This window comes from Pan troglodytes, chromosome 5 (genome assembly GCF_028858775.2).
Source record: "Pan troglodytes isolate AG18354 chromosome 5, NHGRI_mPanTro3-v2.0_pri, whole genome shotgun sequence".
NCBI lineage: Eukaryota > Metazoa > Chordata > Mammalia > Primates > Hominidae > Pan > Pan troglodytes.
Window position 1 is genome coordinate 180,031,917 of NC_072403.2, and position 15,870 is coordinate 180,047,786.

At 53.7% G+C, this 15,870-nt stretch overlaps 2 protein-coding genes across 2 annotated transcripts in view; one reads left to right on the forward strand and one right to left on the reverse strand.

Moving 5' to 3' along the window:
* The window catches only part of KIF25 (kinesin family member 25), a 72,914-nt gene that overhangs the window by 6,372 nt on the left and 50,672 nt on the right, over positions 1 to 15,870 (forward strand). Inside the window, 7 exon segments of the mRNA XM_024357516.2 lie at positions 103 to 106; positions 3,548 to 3,613; positions 9,075 to 9,157; positions 9,159 to 9,195; positions 11,680 to 11,737; positions 11,740 to 11,817; positions 14,516 to 14,619. Coding sequence (XP_024213284.2) covers positions 103 to 106; positions 3,548 to 3,613; positions 9,075 to 9,157; positions 9,159 to 9,195; positions 11,680 to 11,737; positions 11,740 to 11,817; positions 14,516 to 14,619 — 430 coding nt within the window.
* LOC737088 (putative uncharacterized protein KIF25-AS1) lies at positions 13,788 to 14,467 on the reverse strand. Its single transcript, XM_003311588.4, has 2 exons — positions 14,182 to 14,467; positions 13,788 to 14,079 (listed from the first exon to the last, which is right to left on the reverse strand). Exons 1-2 carry the CDS (start codon positions 14,433 to 14,435, stop codon positions 13,788 to 13,790), a joined length of 546 nt encoding a protein of 181 aa, XP_003311636.1. The 5' UTR covers positions 14,436 to 14,467.

Below are 15,870 nucleotides of genomic sequence, written 5' to 3' on the forward strand. Positions count from 1 at the left end.
ATACTGTAGAAATGAACAACTGAAAATGAAATTAAGAAAACAATTCCAGCCAGGCATGGTGGCTCATGCCTGTAATCCTAGCATTCTGGGAGGCTGAGACAGGAGGGTTGCTTGAGGCCAAGAGTTCAAGACCAATCTGGCCAGCATATCAAGACCCTGTTTCTATTAAAAAAAAAAAAAAAAGGCTGGGCACGGTGGCTCACGCCTGTAATCCCAGCACTTTGGGAGGCCGAGGCGGGTGGATCACCTGAGGTCAGGAGTTCAAGACCAGCCTGGCCAACATGGCAAAACCCCATCTCTACTAAAAATACAAAAAAATTAGCTGGGTGTGGTGGTGGGTGCCTGTAATCCCAGCTACTTGGGAGGCTGAGGCAGGAGAATCGCTTGAACCTGGGAGGTGGAGGTTGCAGTGAGCCAAGATTAGGCCATTGCACTCCAACCCAGGCAACAGAGTGAGACTCTATCCAAAAAAAAAAGAAAAAGAACAAGAAAGAGAAAACAGTTTCACTTACAATAGCATCAAAAATATCAAAACATTTCAGAATACCTTTAACCAAAGAAGTACAAGGTATAAGACTTAACAAGACTTTTACACTGAAAATGATGTTCACCATTATTAGCCACCAGGGAAAGACAAATAAAACTGCAGTGTGACACCACTGCTTGCCACAAAGAGGACTATAATAAAAAAGAGAGATAATAACAGGTGTTTGAGAGTAGGTGGAGCAATCGGGATCCTCATGCAGTTGTGTGGGAAAGTAAAACTAATGCTGCTGTTACTGGATGGGACGTCTTGACTGTGAGTTGTTCAAGTTCTTAGTGCGTTGAACAAAGAATTGAACAAAATTGAACAAAGAATTGAACAAAATGTACAAACAAAGCAACAAAAGAAAGAAGCAACAAAAGAAAAAAGCAACAAAAGAAAACAGCAACAAAAGCACAGATGTATAGAAAGTGCAGATTTACTGAGGCGAAAGTGCACTCCACAGAGTGGGAGCAGGCTCAAGCAAGCGGCTCAAGATCCCCAGCTACAATGTTCTTTAGGGCTTTTCTTAAGCGAAAAGAATTTGGTAACACCCCTGGGTGCCCTTTAGAGGCCTGTGACCAATCAGAGGCTGAAGCAGAGATGTGGCCCATGGTCAGTCCGAGGCTGACGTGCAACTTGTCTGTCTTGTTATCACTGGAGGGAGGCTTGGCCTGTGTGCTGCCCAGTCCTGCCTGGAAGTAGCTGCACCTGCTGTTCTTCTGCTTATGCCTTCACCCTTGGTTACCCTAATTCCCTATCCTCCTGCCTCATAGCTGCTTTGGAAGACAGTCTAGCAGTTCCTCAAAATGCTAGGTATATGCACCCGAGAGAACTGAAAACACTTCCCCACAAAGCTTGTACGGGAACGTCCTGGCAGCATGACTCTTGATAACCAAAGAGAAAACCTCAACGTCCGTCAGCTGATGAATGAATAAACAAAATGTTGTACATCCATACAATGAAATACTATTTGGCAATAAAAAGGAATGAAATTCTGATATTGCTACACATGGCTGAGCCCTGAAAACATGCAGAGTGGAAGCCAGACACGAAGGACCACGTGTTGTGTGATTCTATTTACATGAAATGTCCAGAATCGGCAAATAGAGACAGAAAATAGATCAGTGGTTTCCTGGCACTAGGGTAGGAAGTAGTTAGGAGTAATGTTTAAGGGTTTCTTCTGAGGAAGATGAACATATTCTGAACCTTTCTGGTGAGTTGCACTAGAAGGACACTAAAGCTTGCTGAACTGTGCACTTGAGATGAGTAAATTGTCTGGCGTGTGATTTGTACCTCAGTCAGGATATGGAAACGTTTTCAATTAATTCCAGAAAGAAGAAGCTGGCAGAGAGTGGTGGTGTCCACTCCTGCAGTTGTCCATGAAGAGAGGGTGCCCTTTTGGAATTAAGTGGATTGGAGAGGAAATATTCCAGAGATTTCTTTTTAAGAGCTTAAATGGACTGCATATAGCAATGGATAGCGTAGATCAGGGGTCCCCAGCCTCCATGCCATGGACTGGTACTGGTCCATGTCCTGTTAGGAACAGGGTGCACAGCAGGAGGTGAGCAGGGGCCAGTGAGCATTCCCTCCTGAGCTCCGCTTCCTACCACATCAGCAGCGACATTAGTCTCAGAGGAGTGCGGACCCTCTTGTGAACCGCACATGCGGCCATCTAGGTTGCGTGCTCCTTATGAGAATCTAATGCCTGATGACCTCAGGTGGAAGAGTTTCATCCCAAAACCACCCCACCCCCAGCCTGTGGACAAACTGTCTTCCACGAAACCAGCCCCTGGTGGCAAAAAGGTTGGGGACCTCTGGTGTAGATGACTCCCAAGGCCTCAGGTCACGTCACCAGTCCCAAAGAGTTTGGAGTTACAAGTAAGATTGTCCTAAACTCATCACAGCTGGTTGTGGGCGTGTCAGCAGGCGTGGGGGAGGAGGAGTCCCTGGCAGAGGACTGAACCCCCAGTAGGAGGGGCTGCACCTGAACCCCCTTCCTAAGAAACTGGTGGTTGTCTTTGCAGGAAATTCTCTGGTCACTGGCTCTCTCCGTGTTCACTGTTGATAGGGTGATATGTCACTGCCCTACGTCAGACCCTCCAGTGCCCTCCCGTCTATGTGGGATCAAACCCGGGCTTGCACCTGGCTTGCACACACCCTGGCCGTGCCCCGGCCTCCTTCCCACCCCAGCCTCCCTCACTCGCTCGCTGACCTCGCAGGCCTCTGCCCCGTCCTCAACACGCCACGCTCGTTCCCACCTCGGGGACTTCACACCGGCTGCTTCTGTGCCCCAGTGTTTCTGTGGCAGCCCTTAGCCCTCCCAGCCGGCCTCTCTGAGTCCCCTTCTGACAAGGAGTGGGAGGGTCCAAGCCCCCAGGTTCGGCTGCCACTGCTGGTCAGGGGCCACACTGGAGGCTGGAGAGGTGGTGGATGTGAGCGTGGACGGTGGGAGGGAAGCAGGGCCTGTCGGGGGTGGAGATGGCCTTTCCTCCCTGTCCTGCGGCGGCAGCGTCATCCGAGCCCAGCATCGGTCAGTTCCCATACAGTCAGGCATCGCTTAATGGCGGGGTTGTGTTCTGAGAAATGTGTCCTTGGACGACTTTGTCATTGTGGGAACATCATGGGGTGCGTTTCCACGAACTGGGAAGGTCCCGCCTGCTGCTATCGGGTGCGGCCGTTGCAGCCAGGCCACAGACCTGTGCAGCGCGGGACTGTGCCGCACACCGCGGGTGGCTGTAACACAACAGTGAGGAATTGTGCATCACGACACAGAAAAGCCACAGTAAAAATAAGGCACTACCATCTCAAGGGGCCACTGTGAGGTACGAGGCCTGTCATTGACTAAAGCACAGCCGTGCAGCCTAGGACAGCAGTTCCTTGCCGAGGGCCCGTGTGTTTGTGTCTGGTGTGCGCTGTGTTCCAAGGATGAAAGTGATGGCCGATTAACAGAACTCTCGTGTTGTCGGTGCGACCAGGTGCGTGCTCTGTTGTTCACTGTCCTTTTTGCATCCTTGGTTGTAGGCCAAAGAAGACAAGATAGCAGAACTGGAAACAGAAAACGCTGTCCTTCTTCTGAAATTGGCACAGGTAATATTTTTACATGTCCTGCAGGCTGAGTGGAATCGTATCCAGTGGGGAGTGATTTCGTGCTGAAGTCAGCTTTTAGCCCTTGTGGAAGAAATACATTGGGGGTGACTCCCTGGGACCTTTTCTTTTTGCCATCGAGTGAGGTGACAGGGAATCCTCGGTTGCTGTGTGAAGTGTCTTCTGACACTGTATCAAGGTTGAGCTCCAAATTCCTGTGTGTCTCTGTGCTCACAGGTATTTAATGAGTAACAATTCATCAGGAACTCACGCTTTTTCAAAACAGCTCTCTTGAGGTTTAGTGTACCAGGTGGGTGTACCATAAATTTACCCATGTTAAGTGTACAAGTCAACGTTTAGGAAATGAGTAGTTGTGCAACTGACTTAGTCATTTGTGCTGCTGTAACAAAATACCTGCAACGGAGACATTTATTAAGAACAGGAATTTATCACTCACAGTTCTGGAGGCTGGAAAATCCAAGACCAGGTGCCGCGGGGCCATTGGTGAGGGCCCTTCTTCCTCACCGATGGTGCCATCTCCGGCACTGTCCTCGCCTGGCAGGACAGCGGGGAGCACAGAAGGCCTGCGCCAGTTCCCTCCAGTCTGTCCATGAGGCACAGGTCCGTCCCCAAAGGCCCCACTTCTCAACGCCACCACATCGAGGGTTAAGCTTCCGCGTGAATTTTGGAGGTGGCTCATTCAAACCACAGCAGCCACCATCACCACAAGCCAGGTGCCCAGTGTCTCCATCACCTCGAAGGACCCACAAGCCAGGTGCCCAGCATCTCCATCACCCCGAAGGGCCCCCGCCGGCGTGTTTCCACCCCTTCCCACACCCCGTTGTTCCAGGAAGCCGCTCTTCTGGTAACTCGAGTGATCTGTCATTCTGGGATCAGCCCCAGAACACTTGAACAATGCTACGCATATGATCTGTCTGCCTCACCAAAGAAAAATGTCTCTGGAAGATGACTGCGCTCAGTTTTTCTTGCAGGTTTGTTCTCAGAATTTGAAAGGAAGGGAGCACAAAGGGACAATGCCCTTGGCACACACGGACTCAGGTGGTTCTTTTCTACTGTTTGCTATTGCTACTTGGGTTAGGCTGAGAAGCGGCCGCGGAAAGAAAGCAGGCCTGAGTCCCTGGACACTTCTCATCAGGACGTGAACTGGTTTGCAGATGTGGCTAAATTAAGACTCGGGATGGGAGAGTGTCCTGGCTTATCCTGGTGGGCTCTAAATGCCACCGTGAGTGAGTGTCCTTACAGGAGGGAGGCAGAGGAGTTTCCACACAGAGAGAATGCCACGTGGGGATGGAGGAAGGGAGCATTCCAGATGTGACTGTGTGTACTGGGCAATACAACCGCAGGCCAAGGATTGTAAGCAGAGCCAGAGGCAGGAGGAGGCAGGAGGGGCCCTCCCCTGGAGCCTTCAGAGGGAGGCCCGGCCACACCTTGGGTTTGGACTTCTGGCCTCCAGAACCATGAGACGAGAAGTTTCTTTTGGAAGCCCCCAGTTTCCCGTAATTTGTAACGGTGGAAATAGGAAACCATTGTGTTCTCATCTTTAAATTATTACCCCTTTAGAATTCTTGGAATCTTCGCAGAATCAGGGCCAAGTGGGCTTCCACTCTTCTTGACTGTCCTTGAATAACCCTGTCAAGTTTCGTTGGAAAAAAAAAAATGCAGTTGCACAAAATTTGCATATTAATTAAGGGATATTCATACTACTTCTGAAATGAAGTGAATATTTTCTGCGTTCATTTTTAAGCTCGTTCTTTCCTGGGGCGTTGAGGCCCGGGTGTGAGTGCATTATCATGCCCTTCCTAGGCACTGAAGACACAGGCGGCAACACCAAGGCCCAGAGAGGTGAAAAACGTTCCCACATTCACAATGACAAAAAGCTGTGGGACTGAGCATCAAATCTCGTCACCCAATTCCAGGCCACATCGTTCCCTGGGAGTGCACAGTGTCATTCTACAGTAATGAAAACAGCTGGAAATAGTAACCCCGTCCAGCCTGAGGGCCTCACAGCATTTCGTGGCTTTATTAGAAGGGTCAAGACTCTTGGTCAACAAGGTCTCAAGGAACCTGAGGTGTCGCTGCTCTACAGTCACACTCCAGTCTCCATCTTTGGCCAGGGACACGGGTCCTTCTGTGGAGGAGGGACCTCAGACCCCTGCCCGTGAGTGCCTGAGCTTGCAGAGGTAACCCCTCGCCATCACATTCCACCAAAGCCTTCTCCAGCGGAACGTGGACGGCCCCCGCTCAGGGTCCCTCAGGATGAGTGGCTCTCCAGGACGTCACAGCCTCTGCGGCACCAGCAGCCAGTCAAGCAGTGGCTGTCGGTGTGGCCGCTGACCCCCAAAGTGAGTCGAGGAGCGGCTGTCGGTGTGGCCGCCAACCTCCAAAGTGAGTCGAGGAGCGGCTGTCGGTGTGGCCGCCGACCCCCAAAGTGAGTCGAGGAGCGGCTATTGGTGCGGCTGCTGACCCCAAAGTGCACGCCCAGGCTTCCCATTTGGGTCTGGTCCAGAGCCTGGTGCTGTCCACCACGCACTGTTGGTGAGGGTGCTGCCCCAGCCCGCCGACTTTTCCAGTATCATGTAGAGGAGCTTCTTAAAGGATCTTTTTTAACACGTAAGATCACTAGGCACACAGTGTGAAATGAAGCCCTGGAGCCCTGGCGTCTGCACTGTGAGCCCCTCGTGGTGGTTCCGGTCACTGGAAGGCCGATCTCCACGTGGTGGCCCTGCCTGCTGCCTCCCCGAGGCCAGCATGTTCCACTGCCACGCAGACCGCGGCCTTGGTGTGTGATGTGCTTGGCGTCAAGGGCCCTGCAATGAAACGGCTTTTCCACTGGGACTCCTGGGCCGGGACGCAGGCGGAGCACCATCCACCACATGCACCTTGCAGATCTGGCGGCTGCACAGGCCTCCAGGACCTCCTGGCCCTCCCGGCCTCTCGCCCTCCCCAGAGTGGAGCTTCCTGCCCGTGACTCATGCCCCTGCTTCCCATGTCGCCCCCACCTAAGATAAGTCCCATGTCCTTTGCCCAACAGGTGGTGACTTTATTTCCATCCAACTCCATCCCTCAGCACCCCCAGCGCAATCCGGCCTCCCTGTACCCACGCAGGCCCACTCCCCCGTCTTTCTGTTGCCCACGGCCAAATCCCCCAAAGCCCAGGGCGGCCCCACGTTCAGCGCAGACCATCCTGGCGCCATGGATTTTCTCGGAATTTCCGTTCCACGCCCGGTGAGTCCTGGAGGCTCTGGAACCGTGGATTTTCTCGGAATTGCCGTTCCACGCCCGGTGAGTCCCCAGGGCTCTGGAACCGTGGATTTTCTCGGAATTGCCGTTCCACGCCCGGTGAGTCCCGGAGGCTCCGGAACCGTGGATTTTCTCGGAATTGCCGTTCCACGCCCGGTGAGTCCCAGGGCTCTGGAACCGTGGATTTTCTCGGAACTGCCGTTCCACGCCCGGGGAGTCCCGGGGCTCTGGAACCGTGGATTTTCTCGGAACTGCCGTTCCACGCCCGGGGAGTCCCGGGGCTCTGGAACCGTGGATTTTCTCGGAACTGCCGTTCCACGCCCGGGGAGTCCCGGAGGCTCTGGAACCGTGGATTTTCTCGGAACTGCCGTTCCACGCCCGGGGAGTCCCGGAGGCTCTGGAACCGTGGATTTTCTCGGAATTGCCATTCCACGCCCTGTGAGTCCCGGAGGCTCTGGAACCGTGGATTTTCTCGGAACTGCCGTTCCACGCCCGGGGAGTCCCGGAGGCTCTGGAACCGTGGATTTTCTCGGAATTGCCGTTCCACGCCCTGTGAGTCCCGGAGGCTCTGGAACCGTGGATTTTCTCGGAACTGCCGTTCCACGCCCGGTGAGTCCTGGAGGCTCTGGAACCGTGGATTTTCTCGGAACTGCCGTTCCACGCCCGGTGAGTCCCGGGGCTCTGGAACCGTGGATTTTCTCGGAACTGCCGTTCCACGCCCGGGGAGTCCCGGAGGCTCTGGAACCGTGGATTTTCTCGGAACTGCCATTCCACGCCCGGTGAGTCCCGGAGGCTCTGGAACCGTGGATTTTCTCGGAACTGCCATTCCACGCCCTGTGAGTCCCGGAGGCTCTGGAACCGTGGATTTTCTCGGAACTGCCATTCCACGCCCGGTGAGTCCCGGGGCTCTGGAACCGTGGATTTTCTCGGAATTGCCGTTCCACGCCCTGTGAGTCCCGGAGGCTCTGGAACCGTGGATTTTCTCGGAATTGCCGTTCCACGCCCGGTGAGTCCCGGGGCTCTGGAACCGTGGATTTTCTCGGAACTGCCGTTCCACGCCCGGTGAGTCCCCGGGGCTCTGGAACCGTGGATTTTCTCGGAATTGCCGTTCCACGCCCGGTGAGTCCCCGGGGCTCTGGAACCGTGGATTTTCTCGGAATTGCCGTTCCACGCCCGGTGAGTCCCCGGGGCTCTGGAACCGTGGATTTTCTCGGAATTGCCGTTCCACGCCCGGTGAGTCCCCGGGGCTCTGGAACCGTGGATTTTCTCGGAATTGCCGTTCCACGCCCGGTGAGTCCCCGGGGCTCTGGAACCGTGGATTTTCTCGGAATTGCCGTTCCACGCCCGGTGAGTCCCGGAGGCTCCGGAACACGGTTTCTAACGCGCAGGCTGATGATTTCTAACACTCACGTGCGTGGTATTTCTTTCTTCCCCAGAGAGGATCTGAGCCTTTGGGGGCCGGGGACTGAATGTGGCTGCAGCGTCTTCCTCAGTCCGATGAGGGTGGGAGAGGCTTCCCGGGCCCCCGCTCCGGCCCCACGGATCCCCCGGTGCTCTTGGCGGCCTCTTCACCCTCCCGGGGCTCTCGGGAGCCTCCCTCCTCTGCAGTTCTCTGTTAACACCTTTCCACTTCTGAGGAGCTTCACACGGAGAATACGGCGATTTTCTGACCTAACCTCACCCCCCTCCGCGGCCGTCTTTGCTCCACAGTTAGTTTCGGTGACTTTGCAGCCTCCCTGCCCCGCTGGGCCCGGCTCGCCCCCGTCCCTCTGCTCCTGAGGCCCTGAGCTTGGCCGTCTCTGTGCCGGGACTCGGGCCTGGGCTTAGCTCCCCCGAGTCACACGCGGGCATCGCCGAGTCACACGTGGGCATCGCGGGCCTCACACGCAGCCCCTCTTCCAGGACGTTCTGCCTCCCCGCACCTGGCCGGGACCCTCAGGCTCAGCCCTGGGGATGCCTCCCCGACGGCTCCTGTGGCTCCGTGCCCCGCGCGCCCCTGGATCACCTGGAGTTGTCCCCACCGTGTTCCCTGCTGCAGTGAGTCCCATGCAGGGGTGGTGTCTTCTCTTACGTGGGCAGGTGCACCTGGGACAGTCAGCAACCATTCTCTTCTCAGAGGAAAGAGGAGAGGTTCAGCTCTCCTCTGCTTCAGCTTCGAGGTTTTAAGACTTTAAATTGTCTTTGATTATTTTCTATGCAATAGTACAAGGGAAAGATTAAAAAGAGTCGCAGTGAGGCCACGCGGATTTCCACCCTGTACAACAAACAGCAGTGTCTGCAGAGAAACACGCTCAGCCTTGAGCCAGCTGGGTCATGTCATTCAGGTAAAAACAGCTTCACCAGAAGCCAGAGTTTTAATTGATGCAGTGAATGTTTATGTTTGTTTCTGGTGAAATGGTTTAAATTATGCTTGTCAAAAGACATGTAATCTTATGGAAGTAAAAGAAGCCTTCATTGAAACCAGGAAAGCCCCTCCTGTGTTAGATACAAGTTTCCATCACAGGCCCAATCTGGTCTTCTTTAAAAGAGTATACCATCGTTACTATTTTCTTTTAAAAAAAAAAAAAAAAAAACCAGAGTCTCGCTCTTTCGCCCAGGCTGGACTGCAGTGGCGCGATCTCGGCTCACTGCAAGCTCCGCCTCCTGGGTTCACACCATTCTCCTACCTCAGCCTCCCGAGTAGCTGGGACTACAGGCGCCCGCCACCACGCCCAGCTAATTTTTTCTATTTTTTGGTAGAGACGGGGTTTCACCGTGTTAGCCAGGATGTTCTCGATCTCCTGACCTCGTGATCCGCCCGCCTCGGCCTCCCAAAGTGCTGGGATTACAGGCGTGAGCCACCGCGCCCAGCTTATTTTCTCTTTTTTTCTTTTCTTTCTATTTATTTATTTATTTATTTATTTATTTATTTATTTTGAGATGGAGTCTCACTCTGTCAACCAGACTGGAGTGCAACGGCAGGATCTTGGCTCACTGCAACCTCGGCCTCCCCGGTTCAAGCGATTCTCTTGCGTCAGCCTCCTGAGTAGCTGGGACTACAGGTGCCTGCCACCATGTCTGGCTAATTTTTATATTTTTAGTAGAGGCAGGGTTTCACTGTGTTAGCCAGGATGGTCTCCATCTCCTGAATTTGTGATCCGCCTGCCTCTGCCTCCCAAAGTGCTGGGATTACAGGCGTGAGCCACCTCGCCTGGCCAAAATCGTTACTATTTTCATAATCAATTGCAGATGGTGTTCACTCTGGGAGTTCTGCTTTCTAATACACACTAAACAGAAGACTAAACCTAAAAACAAAACAAAACATAGGATTGGGATTCTGAGCAAATATCAGAAGGAAAAATACATTTTGGCCATGAAATGAATTATTTCAAATAGCTGTGGTAGCAGTTCAATTTTCTGAGTCAAAATTCTCATTTTAGTTAATCAAATTAAATCATTAAACTAAAATCTTACTTTAGTTAATCAAAGTTCTCAATTTAATTTTAATGTTAAATGGTAGAAAACATGTTTATACATGTTAGACTAAATAGATCTGGTACAGCATGTCATCAGATGTGAACAGCTCCTGTTAAACTACTAATAATTTCTAGAAAGTTAGAAAAATTGTTATTCCCTATAGTATATTTGGCAATTCTCCCGGGTGAGCCTGTAGGAGGATATTTTTATACCTTTGGTTGAGAACATTGTTTTACCTTTTGTTTTAAACAATGTGACCAGCATAATTACTACAACAATAAAACATCTGTAAACAGGATTAATCTGTTCTCTTTGTTAGTCAGAATTAGAGATATCCCACCCCCTCGTAAGCTGCATTAGTGTATTTAGAATAGATTTATATAAAATTAATTTTCATTCTCTTCCAACTGAATAAAATTAATTGAATATGTTGTATGTATAACTTTATCTGTACTCCATATAAGAAAAACACTTTAGTTTTGATATTAAAATGTTTATTAATTCATTATTAAAATGTTTCCCAAACATATGAAAGCCATCTCCATTTTATAGAAAAAGAGATTTGACTAAAGAAATGAAGAATACTTATTTTAGTTATGCTCTTGTGATTTAAGAGTGTCTGATATTAAATATTAAGCAGTAGTGTCCTGGTTCTGTCACATCTTCCCATGGAAGATCCTTGAGATAATTGGGGAGAAGAGGACTTTCCACGCAGGACATCAGTTGCTTTGCTCCCAAAGTTCTCTAAAAGCGTTCATATGTATTGTGCCTGGAATTTTATTATGTACATTTACATGTTAAGTTGTTTTCACCGGCCCACGTTTTCCACCATGTGCTTGTGATAATTGAGCTTCCAGAAGGCAGGTCTGGATAGTAGATTAGGAGGGTGGTCCCCATGTCACAGGCGGTGATGAGAGGCTCTGAGCCTGAGCCAGCATCGTGAGGAAGTCAACAACAGACGGAAACGCGGCTCGTGCCCAGCATCGCCCCACCGTGCAGTGAGCGGCCCTTCCTACGGAAATTGGTGAAATACTTGACTTTCTGTTTCTTAAATACTTTAAGGGCATAAAATCACATGTACTGCTTTGAAAGTACAAATCCCAGATGTACTGAGTCAGAACTTCTGTAAGTGAGCCGAGGCACAGGCAGCATGAAAACAGTCCTGGTGGGCGTTGACACGCCCGGGCCGAAGAACTTCTGCTTTAAACCCTTCCAGTTAACAACATATCCCTTATATTAATTGTGTGGGTGTGTTATTATTCTATAGAAACATATATAACAAATTCTTATGTAATTATACTGTGATCATTAATCATATAATTTTATGAATCGTGTATGTTCTTATTTTATAGAAACTTAACCAGGATATACGGGCGTTTCATTCTTCTTCTCGGGCGCTCTTGAGAGATTATCAGATGCGTATCAGGACCGTGTTTCTGAAATAGTGACCGCGGTGCAAAGAACACAGCAGAGTGCCGAGACCCTGCTAGGTAGGAGGGCGCCTTTCACCGAAGCCGGGCCAGTCCACGCTCGGGAGAAATGTTTGCGGTTTTAAGACAATGACCGGCTAGAATTCAAGTTTCCATTTCTTCTTCCTTTTAGCTGACACCAAATTCCACAGGCAAGGGCAGGCACTGTGTGACTCGGCCACGCTGGCGGGTGCACTGCTCCCTCCCAGCTCCCACTGCAGCCCCGCTTGCTGGAGGAGCTCCTTGTTCTCCTGGTCACCACAGGGCATTTCCCCAGTCCTGACGGTCACTGCTGAACTGGCACCTGTGTCCACGTTGGGCGTTCTGTGTCAGAGTTTCCTATAATATGACGTGAGATTTTTTTTTTGTCTTGTCAGTTCAGTTATTTCTTCATTTCTAAGAATGCCACAGCATTTTGGCTACTCTTTTGTTATAATGGATTTATTATCTTCAGCTACTGTGCTTGAAGCCTGTGGAAGAGGTTACTTTGGTTCTGCAGTTTTAAACTCATCGTCCAAATTGCACTAGCCGGCCAGGCCCAGTGGCTCATGCCTGTAATCCCAGCACCTTGGGAGGCCGAGGCGGGCAGATCACATGAGGCCAGGAGTTTGAGAGCAGCCTGGGCAACAGGGTGAAACCCATCTGTACTAAAAATACAAAAATTAGCCGGGTGTGGTGGCACATGCCTTCAATCTCAGCTACTTGGGAGGCTGAGGCAGGAGAATTGCTTGAACCCGGGAGGCAGAGGTTGCAGTGAGCCGAGATCGCACCATTGCACTCCAGCCTGGGCGACAGAGCAAGACTGTCTCAAAAAAACAAAAGAACCAAATAGCACCATCCCCACGTTCGTCTCTTGCTCACAGCTTCTGCCCAGTGTTCAGTGTGTCCACAGGCCAAAGAGATGATGGTCAAGTTAGGAACTTGGTCAAGGGTTGTTCTGCTGATATTCCAAAATAGGTGTGTGGAAACTTTGGAACCTGTACTGATCTTCTGCGAGGCTACATGATGTTTTATTGAAATCACTGCTGTAGCCTAGTTTTCTTCAGTGCACTCTGCTCAGTAACTCCCCTGAGGCTGTGTTTGTAGGAGTGACGTGTGCATGCCTGTGTTCTTTTTTGGGGGGCGGGGGGCGGCGAGGGACAGAATCTCACTCTGTCGCCCAGGCCGGAGTGCAGTGGCGCCATCTCAGCTCACTGCAACATCTGCCTCCTGGATTCAAGCTATTCTCCCGCCTCAGCCTCCCGAGTAGCTGGGACTATAGGCGCCTGCCACCACGCTTGGCTCATTTTGTATTTTTAGTACAGATGGGGTTTTACCATGTTGGCCACGCTGGTCTTGAACTCCTGACCTCGGGTGATCTGCCCACCTCAGCCTCCCAAAGTGCTGGGATTACAGGCACGAGCCACCACAGCCGGCAACGCCTGTGTTCTTATAAGCCATGTGCTCCAGGGAAAGGGACAATCATGTTATTTTGTGAAAAGCAGTGTACTTAAGCTTTGAAAAGGTGAAACTCAAAGGGAGAAGCAGGGAGCCACCAAGGCTCTCCCGCAGAGGGAATGCTGACGTGTGAGGAGGCAGGGCCTGCTGAGACCCTGCCTGTGGGAGCCACGGTGCAGTCCTGCCACACAGAGGGGTCCCCAGGTGGCTTATTTGTGCCCAGGCGTTAGGCTCAGGGGCTCGGGGCCTCCTTACCTGGCTTCCCTGGGGGCGCGACTTCTCCCCTCGAGTTCCATGCTCCTCAAAGATGAGCCTCGGCCACCTCAGGTGCCCAGGCAGCTCTTTTCAGCCGTGCTGACAAGAGGGATACTGGGGACAGGCTGGTGGCTGGGGCCGGACACAGTCAAGGCTCAGATGACCAAGTGACTGGGAGGGTCTCTCTCTCGCTGTGGGGGACCCTTCCCGCTTTCTTAAGCCCGCATTCAGTCTGGACCCGGTAACGGGTGTTTCTTTCAGAAAGGGAGCGTGCGCGGTGCTGCAAGTCCAGCTTGGTTTCAGGCCTCATGAGAGCTGCATCTGCGCTGAGGGGGCCTTGTCCCTGCAGGTCCTCGGGCCTGGGGTAGAAAGCCCCAGGCCGGGCTGCATCCTTTGGCTAAGTGACATGCGGAGGGGTCCCTGGCTATCATGACGCGTACAGCCGCGAGGCGTCCTCTGCAGCACGACACCGAGCTCCATGTCACCCTCACGCTGCCTCCGCGGCAATGGCCAGTCTGGGGATTGGAGTGTCCACGCTCGTCCAAGGCCCCCACGCGGTGCCCACTCATCGCCACATCACCTGGCACCATCTTGGTAGGACAGAGGCGGGAGTAGAGGCCCAGGCCACTGTAACAATCCGCAGCAGCAGAGCTGGGCCCCAGCATCTCCTTCCCTGCCCCACTCCCCCCTCACCAAGGGCTCCCAGGTGCTTTAGGAGCGGAGACCTCCTTGGCTTCCATGCAGACGATGGAGCAGCATTCACGGGCTGATGGCATTTCAGGCTGATGACGGACGGGGTGACTGTGGGGCCAGGTCCCCCAGGCGAGCTCTGTGAGTCCCTGGTCGTGGTGGAGACAGGGCAGCCTGGGTCCAAAGCGGTCAGGAGCACAGGCCACAGCACGCAGCCGGCCCTGGAGGACTCCATTATTTTTAAAAATGTCTCCCATACTTAGAGAAAGGAATTTGACCTGCTGGGCCCCATGGATGTCCTCTCCGGTAAAATGCCTCCGTCCCTTTGTCCTTTCAGCATGCCAGTCAAAGGTGGCGCACCTGGAGCAGGCCTTGCAGGGCGTCAGTGCGCGTCACCAGCTGGAGAGGCAGAGAAGGAAGGTCCCGCACAACAGCCTGGTGGTGGGTGTGGGCGTCAGGGGAGACCTGGGGCGGCCCCGGGGAGAGGCCCACGCAGAACGTGCAGAAGCCTCCTCGCCGGAGGGACAGCGGGAGGGACAGCGGGGGGACAACAGGGGGGACAGCGGGGGGGGGACAGCGGGGGGGACAACAGGGGGGACAGCGGGGGGGGACAGCGGGGGGGGACAACAGGGGGGACAGCGGGGGGGACAGCGTGGGGACAGCGAGGTGGACAGCAAGGGGGACAGCGGGGCGGCCTGGCCGGAGGGCAGAGGGGCAGAGCTGCGGGGGCTGCGACCTGCGTCTTCACCCAGGAGGCGATGGCAGCTGGAGGACGGGTGAGGGCGCCGCAGGCTGATTTAGGCTTTCGGGGTCACTCTGGCTGCTCGGTGGGGAGGCCACGACGGGGAGCAAGGGGGATGACTGCAGTGTCACGGGGGCTGGTGGCCTGGGCCACATTGGTGGCGATGCAGGAAGTGGGACCGGCTGCTGTGAGGCGCAAGGAAAGAGCTGTAGCGGGCAGTTGGGGGCGGGGGAATCTGCAGAAATGGGGGCGGGGGAATCTGCAGAGATGGGGGGCGGGGGAATCTGCAGAGATGGGGGGCGGGGGAATCTGCAGAGATGGGGGGGCGGGGGAATCTGCAGAGATGGGGGCGGGGGAATCTGCAGAGATGGGGGCGGGGGAATCTGCAGAGATGGGGGCGGGGGAATCTGCAGAGATGGGGGCGGGGGAATCTGCAGAGATGGGGGGCGGGGGAATCTGCAGAGATGGGGGCGGGGGAATCTGCAGAGATGGGGGGCGGGGGAATCTGCAGAGATGGGGGGCGGGGGAATCTGCAGAGATGGGGGGGCGGGGGAATCTGCAGAGATGGGGGGCGGGGGAATCTGCAGAGATGGGGGCGGGGGAATCTGCAGAGATGGGGGGGCGGGGGAATCTGCAGAGATGGGGGGGCGGGGGAATCTGCAGAGATGGGGGGCGGGGGAATCTGCAGAGATGGGGGGCGGGGGAATCTGCAGAGATGGGGGGGCGGGGGAATCTGCAGAGATGGGGGGGCGGGGGAATCTGCAGAGATGGGGGCGGGGGAATCTGCAGAGATGGGGGCGGGGGAATCTGCAGAGATGGGGGGCGGGGGAATCTGCAGAGATGGGGGGGCGGGGGAATCTGCAGAGATGGGGGGCGGGGGAATCTGCAGAGATGGGGGGCGGGGGAATCTGCAGAGATGGGGGGGCGGGGGAATCTGCAGAGATGGGGGG